The sequence below is a fragment of the Pseudorca crassidens genome, chromosome X (assembly GCF_039906515.1).
Source record: "Pseudorca crassidens isolate mPseCra1 chromosome X, mPseCra1.hap1, whole genome shotgun sequence".
Lineage (NCBI taxonomy): Eukaryota > Metazoa > Chordata > Mammalia > Artiodactyla > Delphinidae > Pseudorca > Pseudorca crassidens.
In genome coordinates this window covers 26718185-26745082 of record NC_090317.1, presented here as the reverse complement: position 1 = coordinate 26745082, position 26898 = coordinate 26718185, and the positions used below count along the sequence as shown (strand labels likewise).

General features: G+C 40.9%; 1 protein-coding gene across 8 annotated transcripts in view; it reads left to right on the top strand.

The window, feature by feature from the left end:
* GRIA3 (glutamate ionotropic receptor AMPA type subunit 3) overlaps positions 1 to 26898 on the top strand; it is a 291809-nt gene that overhangs the window by 179488 nt on the left and 85423 nt on the right. For all 8 annotated transcript variants that reach the window (XR_010940002.1, XM_067723332.1, XM_067723331.1 and 5 more), the window contains 3 exons: positions 16346 to 16507; positions 21189 to 21356; positions 26039 to 26143. Coding sequence is in view for 7 of the 8 variants with exons in the window: in XM_067723332.1 (XP_067579433.1) it covers positions 16346 to 16507; positions 21189 to 21356; positions 26039 to 26143 (435 nt within the window). In the remaining variant the exon portion in view is untranslated. The remainder of the gene's footprint in view (positions 1 to 16345; positions 16508 to 21188; positions 21357 to 26038; positions 26144 to 26898) is intronic.

Genomic DNA, 26898 nt, shown 5'->3' with positions numbered 1-26898 from the left:
CCTACTGACTTTGCTACTCACTAGCTATGGGATGTTGGATAAGTCACCTCACCTTTGAGGACCTCAGTTTCCATACTGTAAAACTCAGATGGGAGTGGGGAGTTCATTGATGTATTGGTTGGATCCTTTAGAAGCAGATGCTGAGATATAAATAGAAGTGCAAGACATTTATTGGGAGTAATGCCTGTGAAAAATAAAAGGGAGAGGGACACAAGTAGCAAGGGAGCCCTTCAGACCACAATTCAGGTCTGATATCAGCGAAGGAGGGGAAAAGGAAGGAAGTTTGAGGGATAGTTAGGGAGTTTGGGATTGACACGTACACACTGCTATATTTAAAATGTTTAACCAACAAGGACCTACTGTACAGCATAGGGAACTCTGCTCAATATTTATGTAACAACCTAAATGGGAAAAGAATAGATACATGTATGTATATAACTGAATCACTTTGCTGTACACCTGAAACTAACACAACGTTGTTAATCAACTATGCTCCAATATAAAATTAAAAGTTAAAAAAAAAGATCTTCAGACCATGGGCTAGCACACCTGGGAGCTACAGTGCAACAACTCCACGTGGAGGAGGCCCATGCTGCCCCCAAATGGCAAGCCACTGTACCCCGACCTTGCGCAGCCACTGGCTGGCAACTGCCTGGGAAGCACCCACCTCCCGCTTGCGAGCTGGGGTAAATCCTGAAGGCGCCTGAAGCTGGAGACTGTCGGCTAACTCATGTCCTGGAGGCAGGTTCTATGTTAAAAGATCTAAGTCTGAGCCCTGCACATCAATGGCTGTCTCAGTTGGCGTAAGGTGACCAGATGATCTATAAAGACCTTTCCCATTCTGGATTTCTAACTGGGCCTCTCTAATCCTACTGACAATCCTTCAGAACTTTGGTTTCAATTTTGAGACCCAGACCTGACAGAAGTGAAAGCATGTAGAGTGACAGAACTGCAAGAGAAAATCACTAGGACAAGGTTGGGGAAAAGAATGGTAAACTGGATGCCTAACACAGAACTCAGAATTATGAAACCTTGGAAAGATGCCTACTACAAGAATAAGCAAAGTCTGTTCCCTCAGAAAGAATGTAATATATAGTGTCATGTCAGTCTGGATAATGAAAACATGAATTCATTTACCATGCTTTGAGCTGCCACCCCTTCTCTTCCTCTAGTGACCTTCTTTCCATTTGAACACAGCCACGTGTCTCCATAAGTCCCTGTTCTCTATATCAAATTGCATATGGGCAATACAGATAGGAACCGTTACTAACCTCTGATAAAACAATGAGCCACATTATGCCTTCCGTGGTTACCAGATTTTTTTAAGCAGCTAAAAATACCCCCAAAACACATATACATATATACACACAGCAAACTAAAACTATTTAGAAGTCATTTAGATGATCAAAAACGGGTAAGTGGAGCTAAGAAGATGTTTCCTTTCAAGATGAGCCAGCTGGATGAAAGCTGAGGACACATGCACAGGGGAAGAAGTTCTCATCTGAATCTTGGTGTAACAACAGCACAGAACCACTGCCTTCTTATACCGATGCAAAATCAAAAACACTCACACTGCCTACCTAAGCTTTCTGGAACCACCTGCACCAGAGCCCCAAGTGTCCCCTTTGCTACTAAGTCCCATCTATCCAGCAATGACTTCTATGTGCTTTTGCATGGACCTTCCCTGGTAGCAATCCTAAAGTGACAAGACCTGGATATTCTGTAAATGCTTCAACAAAGACCTTTCATAGGTCAAGGTGTACATTTCAGAATGGACAACAAGCTGCAGAAAGCTCTAACTTGTTGAAACCCCTGGAAGAAACAAAAGATTTCATCGGGAGCACAGGCCAGAGATGTGATCTGCTCAGGCCAGAAGTGGACATGCCAAGAATCAAAGAGTTAGTAAGTCTCTTACAAATTCTGTATCAGTCAGTGGTGTCATTTCTTTTTAGGGGTTGTTCCACAATTGATTGTTATTTCCTCTTCCAGAACTCTCCCTAAGGTGGTAATGTGTCTCTACTTTAGTACCAGAGGTAACCAGCAGGTATACAATTTGTCAGTCAAGCAACCTCTCTCTCTTTCATGGTAAGGTCCTGGATCAGGATCCTTTCCACTGCATTCCCAGGCATGTTGTGTATTGTGATTTGTTTCATATATGTCAGTAACAGTGTGCATTGGGCTTCCCTGGGGGCGCAGTGGTTGAGAGTCCGCCTGCCGATGCAGGGGACACGGGTTCGTGCCCCGGTCCGGGAAGATCCCACATGCCGCGGAGCGGCTGGGCCCATGAGCCATGGCCGCTGAGCCTGCGCGTCTGGAGCCTGTGCTCCGCAACGGGAGAGGCCACAACAGTGAGAGGCCCGCGGACCGCAAAAAACAAAAACAAAAACAAAAAAAATAATAATAGTGTGCAGACCCCTAGACTAACCCTAGGCATAATAAAGAAAAAAAGCACTAGACCAGGAGCTAGGAGATAGGTTCGAATCCCAAGAATTGATCTAACTAGCCTGTGACAAACCAAACCTCTCTGAACCTGTTTCTTAATCTGTAAAATGAAGAGATAGACCAGATCAGTGTTTCCCAAAGTGTGCTATTTGCACATGAGATGATTTGAGGTAGTATATGGCAAAACTTCTTAGACTGATTAGTTTTGAATTTATATTAAATGTGTATTCAAAAAAGATAACTCTCCCGTCAATTCTATGAAGCTAAATTAGATATTTAGATTAAAAAGCTTAGTCGATGTAAAGAAAATATATGAGGTAAAGACTAGTTCAGATGATCCACCCATGTGGCAAAAAAACCCTGTAAAGGGGGTATATTAGAGGCTAAAATTTGAAAAACACTCCAAGGTGACTTCCAGCTCTACATTTCTTCCCTCGTGGAGGGTCAGTTTGGACAAGGGAAGGCCAGGAGTGAGAGTGTAGGCGCAGCAGCTGGGTGAATATAGAGGACATAAGTGGCGGAGCACAGGCAGAGCCCTGTTAGCCTTGGGGTATTGTCATAGAGCAGACTTCAAATCAGTCCAGGGGGGCAAAAGCCAAGCAAGGTGTTGAGTGCCCTTAGCTACATTCTAAACAGAGCTGCAGCTCTAAAAGATCAATCAAAGCCATTTAATAGTTGCCACAGAACAAACTGGATCCGGGTTGAGATGATCCAACAACAGATGTTCAGTACCCAGCCCCCCAAATAAACCAAAAATCCCCAAACATTTGAGGCGCCAGGGGAAACTGTAAGCCACGGTAGGACTCATTCAGTGCTGCGCCAGTTAACCTCTGCCTTAGAAGACCCGACGGTTTCCTTGCCTAGGCTGAGGCTGGTCCCAGGGTCGGGGACAGTTGTGGACCCTACAAGTGGAAGTTAGGTAATGTCAGCTGCCAGCGGGAGAGGGCCGTAGGACCGGTGATCAAGTTAGCCATTGTGCCAGGAGACAAAGGGGGAGGAGAGCTGCCTAGCTGAGACTCCTCCCTGCTGGGCTAGCTGGAGACAAAGGGGGAGGAGAGCTGCCTAGCTGAGACTCCTCCCTGCTGGGCTAGCTGTTCTCTTTAGGCTTTTCCTTTAATGTCTCCAGTGAGGAGAGACTTCCTACCCACCCATTTCCCCCAAGCTTTTTAGAGATCAGGAAACAGGCTCAGAAAAAATACATGCCTTGTCTGAAGTCTCACAGCTAATCCACTGCCAAGCTAGGCTTCCAGTCCAGGCTGGTCAGACACTTTCCCAAGAGCACCTCGCTCCTCTCATTTTACCCACCCAAGCATCTCAGTGAGACAGAAGGCCAGCCCCACAAAGGTCACATAAGAACATCTGCAGAGACATAAATGTATATGAATGACGTATAAACTATAAACTTATGAGGGTGAAGTAATCAGAGAGAAAAAGACTTAAAAAAACAAGGACAGCTTTGTGAATCTGGGTTTGAAACGCGTCCAATGGGCCAATATGAAATGTATCTTAGCAGGCACCAGTTACATCTCCATCACTGTCTTCTCCCCTGCTACATTCATATTCATCCTGTCTCTCTCTCTCCCACACACACACACACACACACACACACACACACACACACACTCCTCTCCCCTGCTCCCTCATCCCTCTTCTTTCTATTGCTCTCTCTTCTCTCCTTCCCTCACCATCTGCCCCATTCATATGATTAGTATGCCAGAAAATAACGATGGGGAGTACTAGATTATATCTAATTTTTCTAAAATTTTACTAAAACAAAAGCATTAGTCAAAAAATAGAACTCCAAAGAAGCATCCAGGAGTAACTGGAGCTTGGAGAAGTGAACTCTGCAGCTTCCCAGATCTAGGGCTGTACCTGAAACAGAGAGGGGCCCACTTTGTTTAAAGAGAAAACAAGTTTGAATGAGATTGAATCATGCTGTTTTGCTTGCCAATAACAACTGTTCCCTTCTGCTCCCTTCCCCTCCCAGGTCTTCTTGTTCTGTTCTCTACTCTTTCCCTTTCTTTGTACTTCCATTTTTAATGTTCTAAATAAAAATTCAAATGCTCAAAGTCACGTGTTGTGATCACTGACACCTCAGCAGATAGCATGTAAACACAGAGCTCTGGGCTGGAGCCCAGCCTTACAGGCAAAGGAGGTGAGCTTGAAGGGGAAAATCCCCCCTGGTCCCCAATGCCAGGAGCCCAGTCACCTCCCCTGGGTACACAGCTTCTCTGGTGGTTCAGGATTCATTTTCTTCTCCAAATGAAGACAGGATACAGCAGAGTATCAAGGGAGTGAGGGGTGGGGACTGGGCAGGGGTCCAACGCCCTACCATGCATTTAGAAAGACACAGGCAATTGTCAGCTTAGAGTAGCCAACTTCGAGACTCTCATTCCCCCTCTCCAAAAATGCCTCCATCATAGTCAACCATCCCTGCCTCCCCCCCACACACCCCCCACCTGAAATTAACAAGGAAAGATCACTTCCTACTCAATGTTCTAGCAAGATGCATTGAAAAAATTCTGTTTTCTCCCCCGGGCCCCTCCCACATCATATCTGCTAAAACAGTGCTTCTCAAATTATCTGTGAAGAAGGGCCAGATTTTCCCCAAAATATTCACACAATAAAAGCACAACAATAAATTACTAAAAAACATGAAATAAACAAAACAAGACATATAAAATACAAGCCCAAGATTTTTTAGTATTAGATTCAACAGCCATATTACTCTGTCAACTTGCTTATAAACTAAAGGCTTATATTCAGTTTCTCTCCTTCTATCATCCCTGACTGGTAACAAACAGCAGACCAGCACCAGTCCACACATACTTCGGTTAGTATTACTCTAAAGATTTTTATAACAAGTTCGTTTTTCTATATACCACGTATATGCCCAATACCTTGTTCACTCTACTACAAGGAAGACAGAAGGTGGTCTCTTTAAGAACCGTATAAACATATTGAACAGACCAAACTGGCACAACTTAGGATCACTGGCATGGAGGTAGAACAGGTGCTGGGACCTGTGCTGGGAATGAAGAGAGGACAGAGGGTGGGGAGTCAAAACTCTGCATAGTATGGCCAGAGAAGGGCTTTCAGAGAAGGTGACTTTGAAACAATGATCTGAATGGTGAGAACGGTCTAATTATATGAAGAATCAGGGAAAGTTCATGTAATGCATAGGGAACAACATGTGCCAAGGTCCTAAGGCAGAAAAGAGTGTGATACCTCTCTGAACTGTTAGAAGGCAATTTTGGCTACAGCAGAGTGAGCCTCAAGATCTGGATTATCTAAGGCTACTGCCGGGTTAAGTTTTAGCTCTTTTCAACAGCATCAGAAAGCCACTGAAGAATTTCAAGCAGGGGAGAGACATGATCTGATTTTTGCTTTAAAAAAAAAATCAGTGTCAAATGGATGGATCTTATGGTATTTAAATTATACCTCAATATAACTGTTAATAAAAAAGAGATCAGTGCCTATTTTTCCCACTAATAACATTTATGTCAACTTGTAATTATTTGTATATTCATACAGATAACTCCCACTGGACTAAAGTGTTGTGAGGTTAGGGACCAAGTTGGATATGGCTCGCCACTGTACCAACAGATAGCACTTAGAAGGTTTCGAAGTACGTTTGTTAATTGGATTAGAGAATAAAACAGTGAGTGAACAATACAAGCAACCTGTAATCGAGTGCTAATTTATATGGTGTAATCTTTAACTCTAGGCATTACATCCTCCCAGGAGGATGGATCTGCTTCTAGAAAAAGACTTGTGTCTCTCATTAGCAATCTGATAACTTGAGTCACCACAATTACCATGCATTTCCCCATCAAAGCATCACCCAGATGAACAATTCAGACGGCACTAAAGGCAGAGCCAGCCTTCATCCAAATTGAGACAGATACTCCTCCTTGGCAGCCTTCCACCCCTCATTCTGTTGCTTTTATCTTCCATATAGGCAAGCCACCTTTCTCATTTCTCACCCATAATCTACCATCAACTCAGTGAAAGTCACCCAACTCATCTTGTCTCTGTTTTCCTCTCTGTACAAAATGTACCCTAACAATAATATTATACGAAGGAAATCGCCACCTAATATCTTAAAAATAAGTGCTCTAAAAGTAAGCCTTGAATATATCTATTTCCAAACCTCAATTATCTTACCAGAAGGAAACTGAATTGTGGTACTATATGTATGAATCAAGGGAGACAGGATGATACCAAAGTCATCTGGATCCTTGGAAGACTGAGTTGTCTGGCTATTCTCAAATCAAGGACAATCTCTCTTCGGATGCCAGTTGTGTAATTAGTGTCTGTGTAAAAGATGGCCTTGGAGAATTGATCAAAGGTAGCTTACAAGGCCTTGCATTAGGCACAGAGGTCACGGTTGGTTTTATACTGCTGGGTTCAGATGTGGGCAACAGTCACTGGCTCAAACAGATGTGATGTGACTGAGAAGCAATGCAATTGATGAACTATAGCAGAGCTTACAAATCTAAATGAGTAGTTTCCTTCTCAGAGGAATAACTTCATATTTCCAACAAATGTTGCCATTGTTGCACAGAGGCAAATAGTCAAGTGTACAGACACTTAGAACATAGAAAGTGAGGAAGTAGAGTTTCAACTCGCCCTATCTGTGAGCACTAGGATTGCCTCCAACCTTTCTCTGCCTTCTCTCATCTCCTTTAATCTCTCCCTCTGCATACAGTTTACTGGACCAACCAAAGGAAAGGAGACCATCATGGCAGTGAGCAAAAAACAAAACGAACAAAACACAATTTCAAGCAAACCAAATTGGTGAAATGTAAGGAGCACTAGAATTTGATATCTAATCTAAACACACAAAAATCATTGAGTATCTGATCATCATTTCTAGTTATTAAAATCCCTATGAAATAATAAAATGGGCTCAACAGAAATTCCACTCAGTACAGCCGGGGATTTGGAAACTCGGAGTCACTTAGCAATAATAGTGTGGAGTTTACACATAAACGTATTACATGGAAAGCATGGGAAGGCATGCGACAATGAAGGAGGACAAGAGCCCATAAGCAATCAACGATGTGCAAGAGCCTATGTAATAACTGGCAAAAGGGGACACAACTGGCCTTATTACTATCTGGTAGAGAATACAGAGACAAATTTAATATAGATGTTTCTTAGTCATTATTTTACTAATTGAAATGGCCCTTGAAGAATGAAATTTCAGTAGACACCCAGAGCTATAAGTGATGAAGTGAGGGCCCTTACAGAACAAAGGTACCAAGGATTAAAGGGGAGCGATGTGGCTAGAGCATGAGGTCTCTTGAAGGAAAAGGTGTGGATAAGGCCAAAAGAACAAAAGATAACAGATAATGGAAATCCTTGAAGGTCAAGTCAAGATATTCAGCTGTCAGTATGTCTGTAGAAAGCAGGGAATCATTGCAGTGATTTGAGGAAAGGAGTATTATGCTCTAACAGATATTTTAGGAAGATAAATTTATTATGCAAAAAATAAACTGGAAAGGTAAAGAACTGGAAGTTGGAGCACCACCTAGGAAGCCAGGATGATAAACTAGGCTGGTGGTCCTCAAACCCACTTGTGCTTCAAAGTCACCTGTTGAATTTATTTAAAAAAAAAAAAAGGTGCTTGGGCCCCATACCCAGTGACCCAATAGGCTTAAAGTGCCATTAATTAAAGAAGGAATACAGGAAGAGGAAGAGATTTTAAGGGAATATAACAACTTTGCTTTGGGGCACATTCTTTTTAAGACACACATGGAATAAGGAAGTCAATTTAGTTGGTAGACAGAAAAGGGGGTTCTAGAGTATAAGAGAGGTTCTAATTGGAAACTCATTGGTGGCTCATTCAAAGTGAATTCAAGGGGGCTTCCGGAGCTTCCCTGGTGGTGCAGTGGTTGAGAGTCCGCCTGCCGATGCAGGGGACACGGGTTCGTGCCCCAGTCCAGGAAGATCCCACATGCCGCGGAGCGGCTGGGCCCGTGAGCCATGGCCGCTGAGCCTGCGCATCCGGAGCCTGTGCTCCGCAACGGGAGAGGCCACAACAGTGAGAGACCCGCGTACCACAAAAAAAAAAAAAAAAAAAAAGTGAATTCGAGTTGAAAATTCCAAAAGAAAACAAGAAATTAATTTGTTTTATAGACTCTAAGCCTTAAAATGTAACAAATTCATTGGCTGAGGTATTTTATGTATCATAAATGTTATTTATCATAACCGAGTAACATTTATGTTAAAAACGTTGATTCTCAGAGCCCAGCTATGTGAGAATCATGATTATCTACTGCCCCCCAACATACACACACACTCAAAATTTTAAATGGAAAAAGGTGAAGAGAAAGAAAATGAAGAAATTCTAATATCTTTGGTTAGATGGGAGATGCCAGAAGAAGAAACTGATTTTTAAGCAACAAATGAACTGCTATGATTCAGTGAAGCAATAGAGCAATTGCTATAAAACAGCAACCTGCTGAAAAAAAATGAGCCATCCTTTCCCACAAAAATATCAAAGAAATCTACTGGAATGCATTTTGTCTTCGGTCAAACTATATTATTTTAAAGTATATAATTTTTAATAGTAGACGAAGCTCAGCGAGGAAACAGAATTCATGACACAGAAATTTCCTTTGAAGTCAGACATGTTTAAATGCATGTATTAAATAAAAGGATATGGGTTTTCTGTCCTTTTTTAAGCAGTTACTATTGGAAGAAGTGCTTGCGCCAGGCACTTAAACCCTGAAACAAAAATGAGAACGAACTAAAAAGACTTAAAGAACTTTAAATATTACTTTTGTTCTGAGCCAAGGATATGAGTTAAAAAGTAAAAACTTGCAAACTTTCTTATCACATATTTAGATTGGTAGTCAAACTTATACTTTTTCGAAAGACAAGGATTTTGTGATAATAATAAAAAAATCCATCTGTATTCACATGTGTTACTGTCTGGTCACTGCACTACTGCTGTTCACCGACCTTCCTCCCTTTATTTTCCCCTTTATCACCCACATGTTTAACGTTCATTCTGGTTGTGCTAGTGTCTAACAGAGATTTTGGAGAGACTCAGTGCCAGTGTTCTCAACTTGAGGCCCTTCTGTGACCAGGTCATAAAGAGAACACTAGCAAGAGTTGTGAACAAATGCAATGCCTTAAAATAATGAGATAAGAGGTGACCATGGACCAAGGGCCAGCCAATTCCTGCTCCATAGCTAGAACTTGTATCCCAACTTCAAATTTCTGTAACTGTCTTTCATCTTCTGTTTTCCCCTTTATCATCCAGATGGTTGAAGGTCATTTCTGTTGCATTAGTTCCTGCTCAGAGTTCTTAGACAGACATCTTCCCACCTCAGGGTCTCTACTGTAGCCAACTCAAGCCGTGAATTCTGGCAAGAGGTATGGACAAGTGGGATGTCTTAAAATAATCACAAAGGTAGAGAAAGTGAACCAGGAGACAGCCAACTTCTCCCCTGAATCAAGACATTTCTCCTAACTTCCATCATCCTACCAGAATACTCCCTGCCACAGTCATTTTATTTCCTTTTCTATACACTCTGCATGGTTTATTTTCTTGTTCTGCTTCAGTGTCTTTACATGGGTTTCAGGGATACATGAGGGGGTGTGACCAGCACAACAACAAAAATCTAGCAACGTATTCTAGAAAAGTGCAGTGTCATAAATTTAGATATCAGAGGAGGAGGAGGACCAGTACCCTGGCACCTCTTACTTTTCGGCCAGAATCCATCTCACTCCCCTTCCTTTTTTCCTGCCTACCTGTCGTGTGTTTGCTGGTCAGCTTTGTTGTGTTGGTTATTTCAATGAAGCTATGGGTATACTTAGGCCCCAATTTACAACTTTCCCAATTATGGTTGTACATGATCATAGATTCTAGCAACTTCTTCTAGAAAAAAATAGCAACTTCTTCTAGAAATAAAAAACAATGGGATAGATATAGGAGGTGAACCAGGAACCAGCAAAATCTCCCTTCTTAACCATCTCCTCTCTCCTAACCTCCATCTTTCTACCACTGACCTCTCCCCTTTTATTCTCCCCTTATACCATCCATATGTTTGGTGATCATCGCTTTTGTGTCAATGTCTTTTGAGAGGTTTTAAGAGACTCAGCCTCAATTTTACCACTTTGAAGACTGTGGTTCACCAGCCTAAGGAGGAGATCTAACCAGAGGCTATGAATGGATGAAATGCTTTAAAATTATGGGATAATCTGTTGAATCAAAATGTATTATTATAATCTTCCCATTTCTGTGTCTTTGTTTTCTATTTGCTTTGTCAATAATTGAGGAAGGTATGTTAAATCTCCATTTTGATTTTTTTTAATATCTTTTCTAATATCTCTTTCCACGCAGTGCAGCATGTGGAATCTTAGTTCCCCGACCAGGGACTGAACCCGAGACCCTGCAGTGGAAGCGCAAAGTCTTAACCACTGGACCACCAGGGAAGTCCCTCCATTTTGATTTTTAAAAATAAATTTAGTACTGGGAATTCCCTGGTGGCGCAGTGGTTAGGACTCTGGGCTTCCACTGCCAAGGGCCCGGGTTCAGTCCCTGGTCAGGGAACTAGGATCCCAGAATGCTGCATGGGATGGCCAAAAGAAAATTGTTTTTAATAAATTTAGTACCAAAATAATAATAATAATAATGGGATAGGAGGAGGAGTAGCCCATACTTCTCTCCTAACTTCCATCTTCCTACCACTTACCCCCTGCTCTTTACACAAGTTTGGGGGGGGTCTTTGGCCTGCTTTTAGGGTTATAGATGTCATAACGATAAAAATCCATTAAAGGTTATTATGGGATGGTGTAATGCCTTAAAATGGTGGGATAGGAGGAGAAGACTAGAGTCCACCCAAACCTGCCCATAAGCAGAACGTTTCTCTGAACTGTCATCATCCTTCTCTCTCTCTTTCCTCCTTTCCTCTCCTACCTGTTGGATGTCAGCTCTGCCGCATTAGTGTCTCTGAAGAGGCTGTAGAAAGAATCAAGCTTTAAGTTTTACAATCTTGTAGACTGTCAGTGCCACTTGAACCATGGAATTTAGCAATATTTGATACAAAAAGATAATTCTTTTTGAAGAAAAGGTATCAGAAATAGGACAATCAAGAGTCAACCAACTCCTGCCTTTCAGTCAGACAGTTTTCCTTACATCCCCTTCTCTGCCATTCACCTCTTTTCTCCTTTTCCCTTCTGTGTCCTTGATAATTGTTGGTTAGCTGTGTCATATTAGTGCTTTTGCAGAGGGATTAGGGAGAATGCAGCCTTGATTATCTCAACCTTGAGAACTGTGACTTGCTGCATCTAAATGCTGGGCACCGGGGCAACATCCAAGCCATAGAATCCGAGTAGAGATTACAAACAAGCAAAACGCACACAAAGAGGCCAGAGGGAGAATCAGGACCAACAGCCAGCCAGCTCTTGCCCTTTAGCAACAAGATCTCTCCTTTCATCTCCAGAAAAGCCTATTACAAAACACAGGCAGAACTATAGGCAGACAAAAATCACAGCAAGATCCTTTCTGACCCACCTCCTAGAGATATGGAAATAAAAACAAAAATGAACAAATGGGACCTAATGAAACTTCAAAGCTTCTGCACAGCAAAGGAAACCATAAATAAGATGAAAAGACAACCCTCAGAATGGGAGAAAGTATTTGCAAATGAAGCAACTGACAAAGGATTAATCTCCAAAATTTACAAGCAGCTCATGCAGCTCAATAACAAAAAAACAAACAACCCAATCCAAAAATGGGCAGAAGACCTAAATGCACATTTCTCCAAAGAAGATATACAGATCGCCAACAAACACATGAAAGAATGCTCAACATCATTAATCATTAGAGAAATGCAAATCAAAACTACAGTGAGATATCATCTCACACCAGTCAGAATGGCCATCATCAAAAAATCTAGAAACAATAAATGCTGGAGAGGGTGCGGAGAAAAGGGAACCCTCTTGCACTGCTGGTGGGAATGTGAATTGGTACAGCCACTATGGAGAACAGTATGGAGGTGCCTTAAAAAACTAAAAATAGAACTACCATACGACCCAGCAATCCCACTACTGGGCATATACCCTGAGAAAGCCATAATTCAAGAAGAGTCATATGTCACAATAGCCAGGGCATGGAAGCAACCTAAGTGTGCATCGACAGATGAATGGATAAAGAAGATGTGGCACATATATACAATGGAATATTACTCAGCCATAAAAAGAAACGAAATTGAGTTATTTGTAGTGAGGTGGATGGACCTAGAGTCTGTCATACAGAGTGAAGTAAGTCAGAAAGAGAATAACAAATACCGTATGCTAACACATATATATGGAATCTAAAAAAAAAAAAAAAAGGTTCTAAAGAACCTAGGGGCAGGACAGGAATAAAGACATAGACATAGAAAATGGACCTGAGGACACGGGGAGGGGGAAGGGTAAGCTGGGACGAAGTGAGAGAGTGGCATGGACATATATACACTACCAAATGTAAAACAGATAGATAGTGGGAAGCAGCCGCATAGCACAGGGAGATCAGCTCGGTGCTTTGTGACCACCTAGAGGGGTGGGATAGGGAGGGTGGGAGGGAGGGAGATGCAAGAGGGAAGTGATATGGGAACATATGTATATGTATAGCTGATTCACTTTGTTATAAAGCAGAAACTAACACATCATTGTAAAGCAATTATACTCCAATAAAGATGTTAAAAAAATAAATAAAAATAAAAAGTACAATTTTATTGGAAAAACTACTTTTCATCAGACTTCTTACTAAAATAGAAGGGGTTCCTCATCAGCAGTATTCCCATTTTACAATTATCGTTGTTACAGTTATTGTAAGCACTGTGAAACCTTTGTCATGAAAATAAATATATGAGAATGAAAGGAAAACAAAAAAAGCCTATTACAGTGTCTCCTTTCTTTTTCTACCACACTTCTGCTCTCTCCATTTTGTCCACGGGGCTGTGTTAGGCATTCTGCACATGTGGACGGGTAAATCTTCAGGGCAGTTAGTAGGAGCTAGTGTTGCGCAGGTCTTGCTAGACAGAAGAGCCATTTGAGGTGACCTTCCCCTGGCTTGATCTGTGCTGCCGTGGACGCATTTAATCCCACGAGGACAGCCGGGCTGGTTCCAGTCTGAGGGGTGCCAGAACTTAATCCCAGATACAGCTGTCATAAAACACGGGTTGACTGAGAAACTCCTAGGTCCTCAGTGGTATGGTATGCTACTGCAGAGAAAGACAGCCAAATGGGAATACACGGGGCCTGTGTGGCAGAGTGAAGCCTCCTGGAAGTAAGCAGAGGTGACTGGTGAGGTAAATTTGAGTTGGACCCCTCTAGTGTCTCTTGTAAGAAAAAGGTAGTGAGGTAAAATGTTTCTGGAAAGGAGTGGTACGGTGAGTAACCAGACTGAAGTGCTGGCTCTTATGCCTTAAGGCAGACGTGAGATTTCTGGGATCCTTTCTCTCGCCCTCCTTTTTGTTAATCCTGTGTTGCCATTTTAACATGCTAAGGTATGAGGTAAACAGGGGTGTGATGCTTATCAAAGTATAAAAGACACAAGAAATACTACTTCCTAGTGCAGACTGTGGCCATTGACCCTGGGAACCAACATGGTGGCAGAAGCATTCTCAACCCCTTTCTTTCAAGGAAGGGGGCTCCACCTCGCAGGCCAGGCTTTTAGGACACAGGAGAGCCCCAGAGAGCCCACTCTTCACCCCTGCCAGCAGACAGATGGGTAGTTGCTCAATGCTCTTCTTGTGTAATACTTGTTAACTGGCAAGTTTGGTTTGGCACAGTAAACGACTTAAAGCCATTTGTTAACGTTTTGCCCTCAGCTCTTTATTTGTGTATTTGTTTAGGGGGTGAGAGTTGGGAGTTGGATAACAGTTAGGCTTAAGCCCCATCTGGAGCCTCTGCTAGGCTTTACACACAGGCAAGCCTCTCTGCTGATTGCAGTGCAGAGGGGAGCAAACGGGAGAAAACACTGAGTCTCAGTTTCTTTCAGGAAGGAGGCCTTTAGGAGAAAACTCATCCTAACAAGTTAATGTTAATTTTGAAAAGTACTTTGGGGTCACTGGAAAGGAGGAATGGTTCTCAGTGATGCAAACTATTTGTCCCTTTGTCCAGTCTCCATTGGCTCATATCCCACTTATGAAAGGAAGAGGAATGGGGCTGAGAGTAATAACTGAAAAAGCTGCTTCACTAAAATATTTTCTATGACTGCCTTGTTGACCATGTTAAAGAAATGCAGAATTAAAAGAAGCAGTTGTAGGGATGGTGACTAGAGAGAGAGGTGTACAGGATATTGGTTACATTCATGTGTTCAGGTTGTGAAAATTCATCAGGCTGTATTTAAAGATGTGTGCACTGGGACTTCCCTGGTGGTGCAGTGGTTAAGAATCCACCTGTCAATGCTGGGGACACGGGTTCGAGCCCTGGTCCGGGAAGATCCTACATGCTGCAGAGCAACTAAGCCCATGCGCCACAGCTACTGAGCCTGTGCTCTAGAGCCCGCAAGCCACAACTACTGAGCCCGCCCGCATAGAGCCTGTGCTCTGCAACAAGAGAAGCCACTGCAATGAGAAGCCTGTGCACCACAACGAAGAGTAGCCCTTGCTCGCTGCAACTAGAGAAAGCCCACGCGCAGCAACGAAGACCCAAAGCAGCCAAAAAGAAAAAAAAGAAAAACCTTATCATTCTAAAAAAAGAAAAAAATAAACATGTATACCCTTTTCTATATGATTATTATACTTCAATGAAAACTTAGAATGTAAAAAAAGAAAACTTTAGAGAAATAGTAGGGATTTGAGTAATATAGTGTGTGCATTTATCAACTCATCGAGTGGCACATTTAAGATTTGTGCATTTTACTGGATGTAAATTTTACCGAAAGATAGAAGGAAAGGAAGGAAGGAAGGATGGATGGAAACTGCAAACACTGAACTCTAGTTAATGGCCTGCGTGCTGAAGTCTTTTGGTATGAAGTATACTAATATCTGCAACTTACTTTGAAAGGTATCTAAAAAATGAAATGGATTGATGATGGATAGAAAAATATTAATTGTAAAATCTGAAGGGACTGTACAATTCTTTCAACTTTTCTGTATATTTGAAAATTTTTACATGTAAATGTTGGGGGGAGAATCTAAAGGGAAGAGGAAGAATTCTTCCCGTTTCTTTATGGATATAAATTGGCTCGAGCCCATTGAAGACCCAAGTGCATCAGCAGCAATTGGCAAGAGACAAAAGAAGAAGAAAATGGTGGATGCTATGAAGTAGATGTCAAAACACGTTCAGGGACACATGTGAGACATACCCCGGGGTTTGTACCATCATATACAACCAAGCTGTCAGTTTCGCTTTTTGGCATTTCTGTAAATTACAAATGTCGAAAGTATTCATTATTAGAGTCTGAAGCAATCTGCTGCATTCGGCATGTTAAGCTGAAGAAGAGTTTTTGATACCTCTAGCTAGGGTCAACGTTTTCAACATTTTCCAGTTATATGAATCATTGTATTTGTACTCAATGAAGAAAAACTAAAAATACAGGTAAATGAAAGAAATAAAAACATTTGAAGTTGACACCTATGTTTGTCGTTGCAGCAGCTACACTAAAGACATAGGCACTAAAATGGAAGGATGTATATTTTCTCCACCATGCTTGTAGTTTCAGAGCCAGAGTGTCCTAAGAATTAGTCCATATCAGGGTTGTTTGTTTGTTGTGGTTTTGGTTTTTATTGAGATATAATTGACATATAACAATCTGTCCAGGTTTTCCTTGATTGCTAAAGAAGAATCCTGGGGAAGGAACTTTCATTTCCTCCTTAGCGCTCTAACCAACAGATACAGTGAGTACGAATGCATGACCTCCCACAAACATTATTCTCTTTCAATCTCTTTCTAGGGTTTTACTGATATTTTGCTAGAAAGAGTCATGCACGGGGGAGCCAACATTACAGGATTCCAGATTGTCAACAACGAAAACCCTATGGTTCAGCAGTTCATACAGCGCTGGGTGAGGCTGGATGAAAGGGAATTCCCTGAAGCCAAGAATGCACCTCTAAAGGTAATGTTCCACGACATGTAGAAACCTTAGGCCAGCTTTTCAGAGCATCTCAGTATGGCCTTTATATATTTACGGCCATCCAGTGATCAAGTGGTCGCCCCTCAGAAGTGTTTCAAGGATGCTAAAACACAACTGCAGATACTACTGCTGCACTTGAAAACTAAATTCCCAAATAAAGAAGCTATTGAGAAGGAGGTCTTTTAAAACCCAGCGTTTGGGAAGGTTAACTTAATTTTTTAATGAATTTCATTTTTAATATGCTCATAATTTACAATATTACAAGAACCTGAATCAGGCAAAGAGTGGGGGCAGTGGGAATAGGTAAGGAAAATTGATAGTCTGAAACAGAAAATTAGATTTTACATTATTTATGTGATTACTTTGTGTTAATAAGTTTCATGAATCTCAGTACACCCAAGTGAATTAGGCTCTAATACAGAGTGCATGTTGCCTATACGTATATTGAATGGAAATATTTTCCTGCCTGCAAAAGTATCTTTAAATAATTAGATTACCTAAGTTGCTCATTTTCATGAAATCAAGATAAGAACACTGAAAGCAGAAAGTCATGCTTAAAGTACACATTTTTCATGTGTTCCCCTATGGCTAGAAATCCTATTATTTAAAAATCAGGAATTAAAACAGATAAATGGGGGGAAAGTTATTCATGTTACACAAAGGATCCTTCCAATGTATCTTTTTTAAGTAACCCATTCCCTCAGTGCATTGATCCAAGTATGAAACAGACTTTAAATTCTTTCTTCCTGATATGTACGTGAAAGTACGTATATACCATGGCTGTGGGATCCTTGTGATCAAGATGAGGGATCAAAGCAGAGTCAAGGCTCAAGGCCCCTCCCTAAAAAAGGAAAGGGGAGGGGACATTTCCTTTCTCATGGTTTCAAGATACCCATCCTCATATCCTTCCTCCCTGGCAAGAACAGAAGAAGGAGGAACGATGGGACATAGAAAAGAGACACATTCTGAATCACCTACGCAGGTCCACCCTGAATGGGTCACATCAACACAATACAAGTGGGACCTTACTTTATGCAATTGGTATGTTCTAGAAAAGTCGTAAGTTAAACATCTTTTTGTATTAATTTAAGCCACTCACTAGCTAAGTGGTCCTCTGTAGTTGTAGTGATTACATTACACATGCCAGCTTTTTCCAGGTGTCCTCATATGTTTCAGTAAATATGGCCACAATTCCTATGAGGAATCCTTTGTAGTCAAATCATTTTTTTAAGATGATGATTTTATTTTTTATTGAGATATGATTGACATTGTATTACTCTTAAGTATACCACATACTGATTTGATGTATGTATGTATTGCAAAATGATCACCACAATAAGTTCAGTTAACATCTATCACCACCACAGCTACAAATTTTTTCTTATGATGAGAACTTTTAAGATCTACTCTCTTCACAACTTTCAAAAACTACAGTGCAGGATTGTTAACTATAATCACGATGCTATACATTACATTCCCAGAACTTATAACTGGAAGATTGTACCTTTTGACCACCTTCATTCATTTTCCCTATTCCCCAGCCTTGACCTCTGACAGCCATCATTCTGTTCTCTGTTTCTATGAGTTTTTTTTTTTTTTTGGATTCCATGTATAAGTGAGATCATACAGTATTTGTCTTTCTCTGTCTGACTTATTTCACTTAGCATAATGCCCTCAAGGTCCACCTGTGTGTCACAAATGGCAGGATTTCTTTTTATGGCTGAATAATATTCCATTGTATGTGTGTCTGTGTGTGCATATATATTTTTGTTGAAATATAACTGACATGACTTTATATATGTATATATGTGTGGGTGTATATCACTTTCTTTATCCATTCATCATTTGATGATTTGATGAACACGGGTTTGTTCCACGTGTTCACTATTGTAAATAATGCTGCAGTGAACATGGGGGCGCAGATATCTCTTTGAGACAGTGATTTTATTTCCTTCAGATAGATACCCAGGAGTGGAATTGCTGGATCATATGGTAGTTCTATTCTTAATTTTTTCAGGAACCTCCCTATTGTTTTCCACAGTGACTGCGCCAATTTACATTCCTATCAACAGTGCATGAGGGTTCCCTTTTCTCCACATCTTCATCAATGCTTGTTGTTTCATGTCTTTTTGATAATAGCATTTTTTTTTTTCCCGTTACGTGGGCCTCTCACTGTTGTGGCCTCTCCCGTTGCGGAGCACAGGCTCCGGACGCGCAGGCTCAGCGGCCATGGCCCACGGGCCCAGCCGCTCCAAGGCATGTGTGATCCTCCCAGACCGGGGCATGAACCCGTGTCCCCTGCATCGGCAGGTGGACTCTCAACCACTGCGCCACCAGGGAAGCCCCAGATAATAGCCATTTTGACAGGTGTGAGGTACTATCTCATTGTGGGGTTTTTTTTAAATTTATTCATCTTATTTATTTATTTATTTTTGGCTGCGTTGGGTCTTTGTTGCTGCGCGCAGGCTTTCTCTAGTTGCGGCGAGCGGGGGCTACTCTTCATTGCAGTGCACAGGCTTCTCATTGCAGTGGCTTCTCTTGTTGCAGGGCAAGGGCTCTAGGCATGCGGGCTTCAGTAGCTGCGGCTCCCAGGCTCAGTAGTTGTGGCTCGCGGGCTCTAGAGCACAGGCTCAGTGGTTGTGGCGCATGGGCTTCGTTGCTCTGTGGCATGTGGGATCTTCCCGGACCAGGGCTCGAACCCGTGTCCCCTGCGTTGGCAGGTGGATTCTTAACCACTGTGCCACCTGGGAAGTCCCTCACTTGGGTTTTGATTTGCATTTCTTTGATGATTCAAATCTTTTTTTTATGGACTAAATCTGCCCACTACATTTAGGTGAGCTTATATTAATTTATATTTTCATACAACTGCCTATCCGCTGTTTTGCCATCCTTAGATTTAGCAGGCAATAGGTAGAGGGAAAAAACTCATTTATTCAATATTTTATGGGTTACCTACACAATGTCAGGCACTATGCTAGGCACAAAAAATGGACAAGAGTAAAAGTATGAAAAGGGTGCTACAGAGTCATTTATGCCTGTTCAGAAGTTGTAGAGGTGTACAAAAGAGAAGGAAGACAATCTCAGCTCTGGATTATTCATTGGTAACTCATGATATGTGTAATGTAAAGTTCTTAGAACTTATTGAGAAGAATTGTTCAGGCTTATAAGCAAAACCCTTCAAATAACTTAAGAAAACGAAATACTTAAATAGGTGGTTACAACTTTCTGATTACTTTGACTTGTACTAGTCATTATGGAACCTGTCTCTATGTCAAACAGACAAAAAGCCCATGTTAAAAAATTATGTACAATATTTTTGATTAGGAAATAAAAGTGTCTAGAGATTAAAATCCTGATGCTTAATTTATTCTATATTTTATGAACATTTCCTTTGGGGTCTTTTTTTTTTTAGATGGTCACACATTGGTCCGTAGAAGCTGAAAAAGTAGAAAATTGAATAGCCATTTGGGCATGGCTTGGAAAGGACTACATTAAGATCGCTGACAGTTTATGCAGTCAGCTGGAAAAAAAGCACCACCACGTTGGCTTTATGTAGTGCTAGCACGGGCAGACACAGATATTTTTTTTTCATGAAAGAACATATGCCCCCTGTTACAGTCATACTTGATGACTTGGCCCTGAAAGAAAAGTAACATGAGAAAAGTCAGAAAAGTAAATTGATAGTTGTAAAGATGACAATGCATTCACTCACAATTGTACTGGGACACACTATGTAGACAGAAAATTCCCCCCAGGGCATTTTGCTTCATTTTTTTTTAGAAATCAACAGAATTCTGTATTCTACCAGTATTTGTCACCCCTGCAAAACAGGGGCCAGCTAATTTTAATCACACTTTGTTGATTCATTAATGAAAAGGCATCCACCATGTCAAATTGCAGATAATCAAATCCCTTGTGTTAAATGACTGGCCTCATCCTTAGCAGTGTATCAGTACAGTATATCCAAGAAATAGAAAGTAAGTGTTCTGGCCTGGAAAAGGCAGCATCACGAAGTATTGCCTATGCATTGTCAATGTTATCAGATTTAAAACTCAATAACAATTGTAATTTTCTACAGTCAAAAACCAGCTTTGGATTTTGCTCTCCCAAGGAAACAAAAACTGATTTATTGCTGGCCAGAGGTCCTAGTTCACCAGAAACGTGGTCCAGACAGAAATGATTAATGTTTCCCTCCAAATTAATTTCAAGCTGTCTAACTTAGTTATTTCCATTTTCCCCTAAGTAAACACCAGATCTGAATTTTCTATTACAAACAGCGATAACTCAGTCTTGCTTTAGGATATGCCGTTTCCTCTCCAATCTACATATGCCATCCTTTAACTTCCCACATATTTTGCTCTCTATAAAGGAGCTGGCCTTTTGGCAGTCACTCACTCAATACGAAACACAGTATTGAGAGTAAGAGAGAGATTCCCTTGAGCCATTTGATCTTAATAATCTTAACATGTGCACACATGAGGTAAGATGCATCATTCTAGAATGGATCAAAGTCAAGCTTGCCCAGAGAGATCTCTTGATTCAAGTAATTAAGAGGGTGACTTCATAGAACAAGAGTTGGAGATGAATGAAAATTATAAGAAACGAGGCAAGTTTTGGGGGCATCGTTTGTCATGATATCTTGTTTTCCATACATCCATTGCAGTACACATCTGCATTGACGCACGATGCAATACTGGTCATAGCAGAAGCTTTCCGCTATCTGAGGAGGCAGCGAGTGGATGTGTCCCGGAGAGGCAGTGCTGGAGACTGCTTAGCAAACCCTGCTGTGCCCTGGAGTCAAGGAATTGATATCGAGAGAGCTCTGAAAATGGTAATGACCACAGTGGGTTATTTGGTTGGGGGCACCTTATAAAGACACAAAAAGAGTAAGACCTCAATCTTGAGAAAAGATAACCTAAAGGGAATAGGATCAGAGTCTGTAGAATGTTCAAAGTGTACAGAAAGATAAGCATCGATATTTATTCACCAAAATCTAGAAATCTAAAACTAGAAGATTCTTCCTTGAAGCTTGAGAAATGGTAAATTTAGGGCAAATGAATATTTAGCTCTGTACTAAAGTGGGGATAGTAAATCAAACTCAGTACCCTTGAAAGTTATGGATTGAACATGTAAATGGCTTCAAAAAATTCAGACTTTCCAGAAAATTGTGTTGCTTAGGGGGACTGGGATATTCTCCAGGAAACTCCTAACTTCAGCGTAGACATTACCAGCATCCTCTGGCTCATCAGACAAATTATTAGCCTGGATGGACTGTGGAACTGAGCCAGTGTGATAGTATTTCTATTTGTCAAAAAGAACCTTTATACTATTCTACATGGTGAAATGCAGGAACACAGTCCATTCTAGGCCTACTTAAGAGTTATTTCCCCAATGCCCTAGAGAAAAAGCCTGAAGGAAAGTACAAGGAATCAATGGGCAGAGAGTCAAATAGGTCACTTGTTTTTAGTATTTACTGGGTGGGAGAGCATTTAAGGCTTTGAGCAGTATCCTTTGAACAGATTCCATTATTTACACTAGGAGTAGCATCGCCCATTCAGTGTAGCTTTCCAAGCAAGAGCTCTTTCCTGAATATTTTGCATTAAGCTACACACGCCTGCATGCATTAAAATAAGCCTTGGAGAGTACAAGACTCTCTTATTTCTACTTCTTTAATTATCCTGATGTTTAGAACATCCAAATCAACAAAGAGATAGGCAATGATAAGATAATTCTGTGCACAACCCAGCAACCAGGAATCTGTAATGGCCTCGTAATGTCCATCATTTTGTGTAGCTGGCTCTCTTACTGCTGCCTTAAATTTGCCAAGTTGGAAGCATTCAGTAGAAAGGGGTTAGTAGCCACTGTGTCTCTCTCCAAGAAAGAGATATGACTCATTCTCCCATCATGCAGATTTTTATGTCATTATGTCAGTTCCCTAACAAATGCCCTAAGTGTAGTTTTATGGAGGTAGCACTGCACAATTTTTGAAGAACAGTTAATTAGATTCAACCTTCATAGCTGTTACAAGATTTGTATTGTCAGGTGAAACATAATGATGAGTGAAATATAAAACTCCCTCAGAGTGAACCAAAAGGAGTTTTCATCAAAACCTCAAGGGGCAAGTACCAGCGTCTTCGACTGACTCCCCATCCATGACACAAATGACTCTCTTCCCCAAATACAAAACTGGCTGCCAGAGTGAAGGACAAGAAAGAATTTGGCAAGAAAAACATTAGATTGATCATATTATTGCACAAAGTTTCCACATGTCTAACTCACTGACATAGCTCAAGCTGTAAGCCAGGTAAGTAACCTTCCTCCCCAGGCCCTCATGATCAAACACTCAACAGAAAGGATGCTTTCCCTCTTTCCATAGGCCAGCCTCTTTCTAAGGCTTCAGAGAGGCTGGAAAGTATCAGCCTCTGCCAAAGGTACATGTTGCCTTGTGACAAATGATCAGTGAAACTCCACTTTTCAGAGGACTGCAAGAGAGGGTGGTCTGAAGTACTAAAGGTTTCTACCATATAAAAGAAATCCCATTTTATTTAAGTTAACTAAAAGTGAGGATACATGATGTAAAAGCATCCCTCATTGTGACTAGCACATAATTGCTGCTCAGTCAATCATTCTCTTCCTTCAAAGAAATCTGGCAAACAAAATCATTACCTGAAAGAGTCTCCTAAGGGGCCTGTTTTAATGAATAAATAATCACACCATTCATTAAACAAATATTTGTTGAGCACCAAGGACTATGTATCAGGCTCCAAGTTAAAATGCAAACATGAAATAAGATGAGGGGAGCTCAAATTTAAATTGTTAATATGTAAACAAGTGCTTTTAAAAACCTTAAAGCTACTTGCAGATTGGGTAATCATCATCCTTTCAATCTATCGATGGTGCAAAGATTAGCCTCAACCTGGTCTACTGAAATATGTCACAATTCTAAGTCATCGAAACTTGTCAACTTGTTCAGTAAACACTTATTGAACACCTGCTCTATCCCAGGCTCTGGATTAGTTGCTGAGAACACAGAAAAAAAATGTCTTTCATCTTGAGGTGCTCCCAATCTAGCAGGGGAGCTAGAAATACATAGATTAAAATGTTATGGTGAAGCTCCACACGGAATGCTATGGGAACCCAGAGGAGAAGCACCTAATATAGACTGAGGTGCGGGGTGGAGAGGATTAAAGAAGGGATCCCAGATGGGATGGTGGGAAACTGTCACTGACATTCACATCCTTAAAAATAGACTTGTCTCTGAATGGTAGTCCAATTCGACTTCTGCTCACCAAAAGTTCTAATCAGCTTAGGCTACTGTCCAGTTTGCAGATCATGCTCAGATAGGCTGAATCTTTAGAAATATACAATTCTTAATGAGACTGAAGACTTTGCTATTTTCACTCACAAAGGATTTCCTTAATAATTTCCTCTGCCAGTGTCTCTACCCTGCCTATCTCCTCTCCTAGAATTCAGTGCCCAAAATAGAGTGTAAAGAACCCTTCATGCATCACAGACCCATCCTACTGGATAAGCAACTTCTATCTCAACAAAGGACCTTTTCTTTAGCCAGAAGCATGACGTCACCTTGTCTGCAAGCCTAAGCTGACAGTAGTGCTTAGGTTTGTTCATTTAGTAGGACAATCATCTTGTCTTCAGGGAGTCACATTGGAGCATTTCTCCTTCAACAGATATTCCATGGTCTCCTACTGGTGGCGAACAAGCCCTGTTCCTTTAAAAAGATGCTCCCTACTATTTGCCATCAATTTTCTCTTCTGCAGCACAAGCCCATTACCGCTTCTCACTTGCTTAACAAACAGCTTGTCACTTTTCTATAAGAGATGAAAAAGTATTCCATTCTTTCATCTTGGGAGAATGACAGATTCTTTTTCTTTGAAGCAAATTCCTTGACCCATACTCACCAGATAAGTAATTCAAGTGGGTAACAATAATGACATATTTATAGAAGGTCTTTCATCCAGTGTCCTTGAACTGTAAAACAGGTAAGGAAATCTCTCCACCCAGTAGAGATGGCCTCGTATGAATTCATAATACGGGGCCCAGACCCAGGAAAAATTGTGGCATACATGCATCTGCATTTGGCCTCCCAACTAGGTGTCTGGGCTATTCTAGTACCTCTATCTGTTCTATATAGTATTCAATACTCCTGATTCCCTAGACTTAACAAATTTCATCAGTCTACGGATTATCCCTCCACGGCCTAGCTCTCCACTACCTGTCTGGAACTGGGCATAGGTTAAATAAGAGGAAAAACTCATCCCTGTTACTATGGTAGCTGATAAATGTGTAAACCCCTCAAGAAACAGAACTAAATTCATTTTGATTAATAATTATTATTATTAATAGAGCTAGCATGTATTGCAATGCTCACTACATGCCAGACACTGATCTAAACACTACATATGTATAACTCATTTAATCCTCCTAACAACTCCATGGGACAGGTACTACTAGGATTTCCCATTTTACAGATTAGGACACTGAGGTATAAAAGCATTAAGGAACATCCCCAAGGTCATACAGTTAGTAAGTGATGAAGTTAGAGTATGAATCCAGGAGCTCCAGAGCCCACGTTACTGAAGCTGGTTTATGTTTGGATGTTGGCAATAGTGGAACTCACAGTTCAGAAGAACGCATTATCCTAGTTAAGAATACTCTTCAGGCAACTCCCTTCAGAAAAGATGAATGGTAGAAATTTCAGGTTCCTTGGAATCTAGAAAAATGGTATAGGTGATCTCATTTGCAAAGCAGAAATAGAGACACAGATGTAGAGAACAAATGTATGGATACCAAGGGGGAAAGGAGTGGGGTGGGAGGAACTGGGAGACTGGGATTGACACGTGCATTATTGATACTATGTATAAAAGAGACAACTGATGAGAACACACTGTATAGCACAGGGAACTCTACCTAATGCACTGTGGTGACCTAAATGGGAAGGAAATCCAAAAGGGAGGGGATATCTGTATGTGTATGGCTGATTCATTTTGTTGTGCGGTGGAGACTAACACAACATTCTAAAGCAACCATACTGCAATAAAAATTAATTTTAAAAAATCAGTTTAAAAAAAGGGATTGAAATACACAAAATACATTTAAATCTATGAGTTGATAATAATACTAAAAACATGGGTTACCTTTAGACAATTCTATGAAAGATTTTTATTCTGAAAACCAGTAAATAAAGAGAAAGTTAAGTATTTAAAAAAAAAAAGAAATTTCAGGTCCTTGAAAAAGTAGTGGTAGGGCCCTCACTGTATCATCTAAGAAACTGCCTGTCACACCCACTCAAAGCTTCATTAACTGAAAGACATACTTAGAAAATACTGCAGAGGAAATGAAGATCTGTATAGACTGATCTGGTGGCTATAGCTCAATGGCTCAAGATAAACATTCTCCAAGATTCCAAGATCTGTCAGCGGACCTCATCGCAAAAACCGAACAGGCAATAATGTGGCGCTATTTTTAAATTTTACATTTTTCCCTTTCTACCAGGTGCAAGTACAAGGAATGACTGGAAACATCCAATTTGACACTTACGGACGTAGGACAAATTATACCATCGACGTGTATGAAATGAAAGTCACTGGCTCTCGGAAGGTAAGTAACCCAAACAGATATCCAAATAAAAAATCTCTCAGAAAGTGACAGCCCTCAGATGCAAGGAAACAGGTGTTAGGAAACACACCCAAAGCAAATTCCCACACATCATGTTTGCCTTTCCGTTTGGTGAATAGTGTAGATACGATGCAGAGCTGTTTTGTAATCAAAGTGTTCCATCTACACATTTTAAAAGTTATCTCCCTCTGAGGCTGGTCCTTTAAAAGTGGTAGACTCAAGATTAATTAACAGCTTCCTACAATACAGGGAAGGAGTTACAAATTTTATAGCATGTTATTTAAACAGAAGCTGCCGAGATACACATGATTTTAGCAAAAGAATTGGAAAGTAGGCTATCTCTCCATTTGGCCAACTCACCCACCAAAACGCCTCTGGACAAAGTACCTTTCCCTACAGCTAAATTTCATAATAACCACTGGGCGTCTATCATACTAATAGTGAGTTAGTCAGGAAGTGGGAACTTAGTAGTTACTTAATAAAACCTTAGAACGTAAAATATCTTGTACCATTTCTACAGGATACTCAACTGATTGCCCACCCAGCTTTCCTACAGTTTTAAGCAAAGAATTTTTCTGCTATCTGAGTTTAAAGAATCAAAAAGGCTGATCATTCTACAGTGGGCTAACTTATTCTCACCAAATATCAGTAAAAGCAAGGTGGGGATGGGAACCCCCAGGGTGAAGGAACAGCACATCTGTTGCTCAAGCAACTACAAAAAGGTTTCATTCTACTAC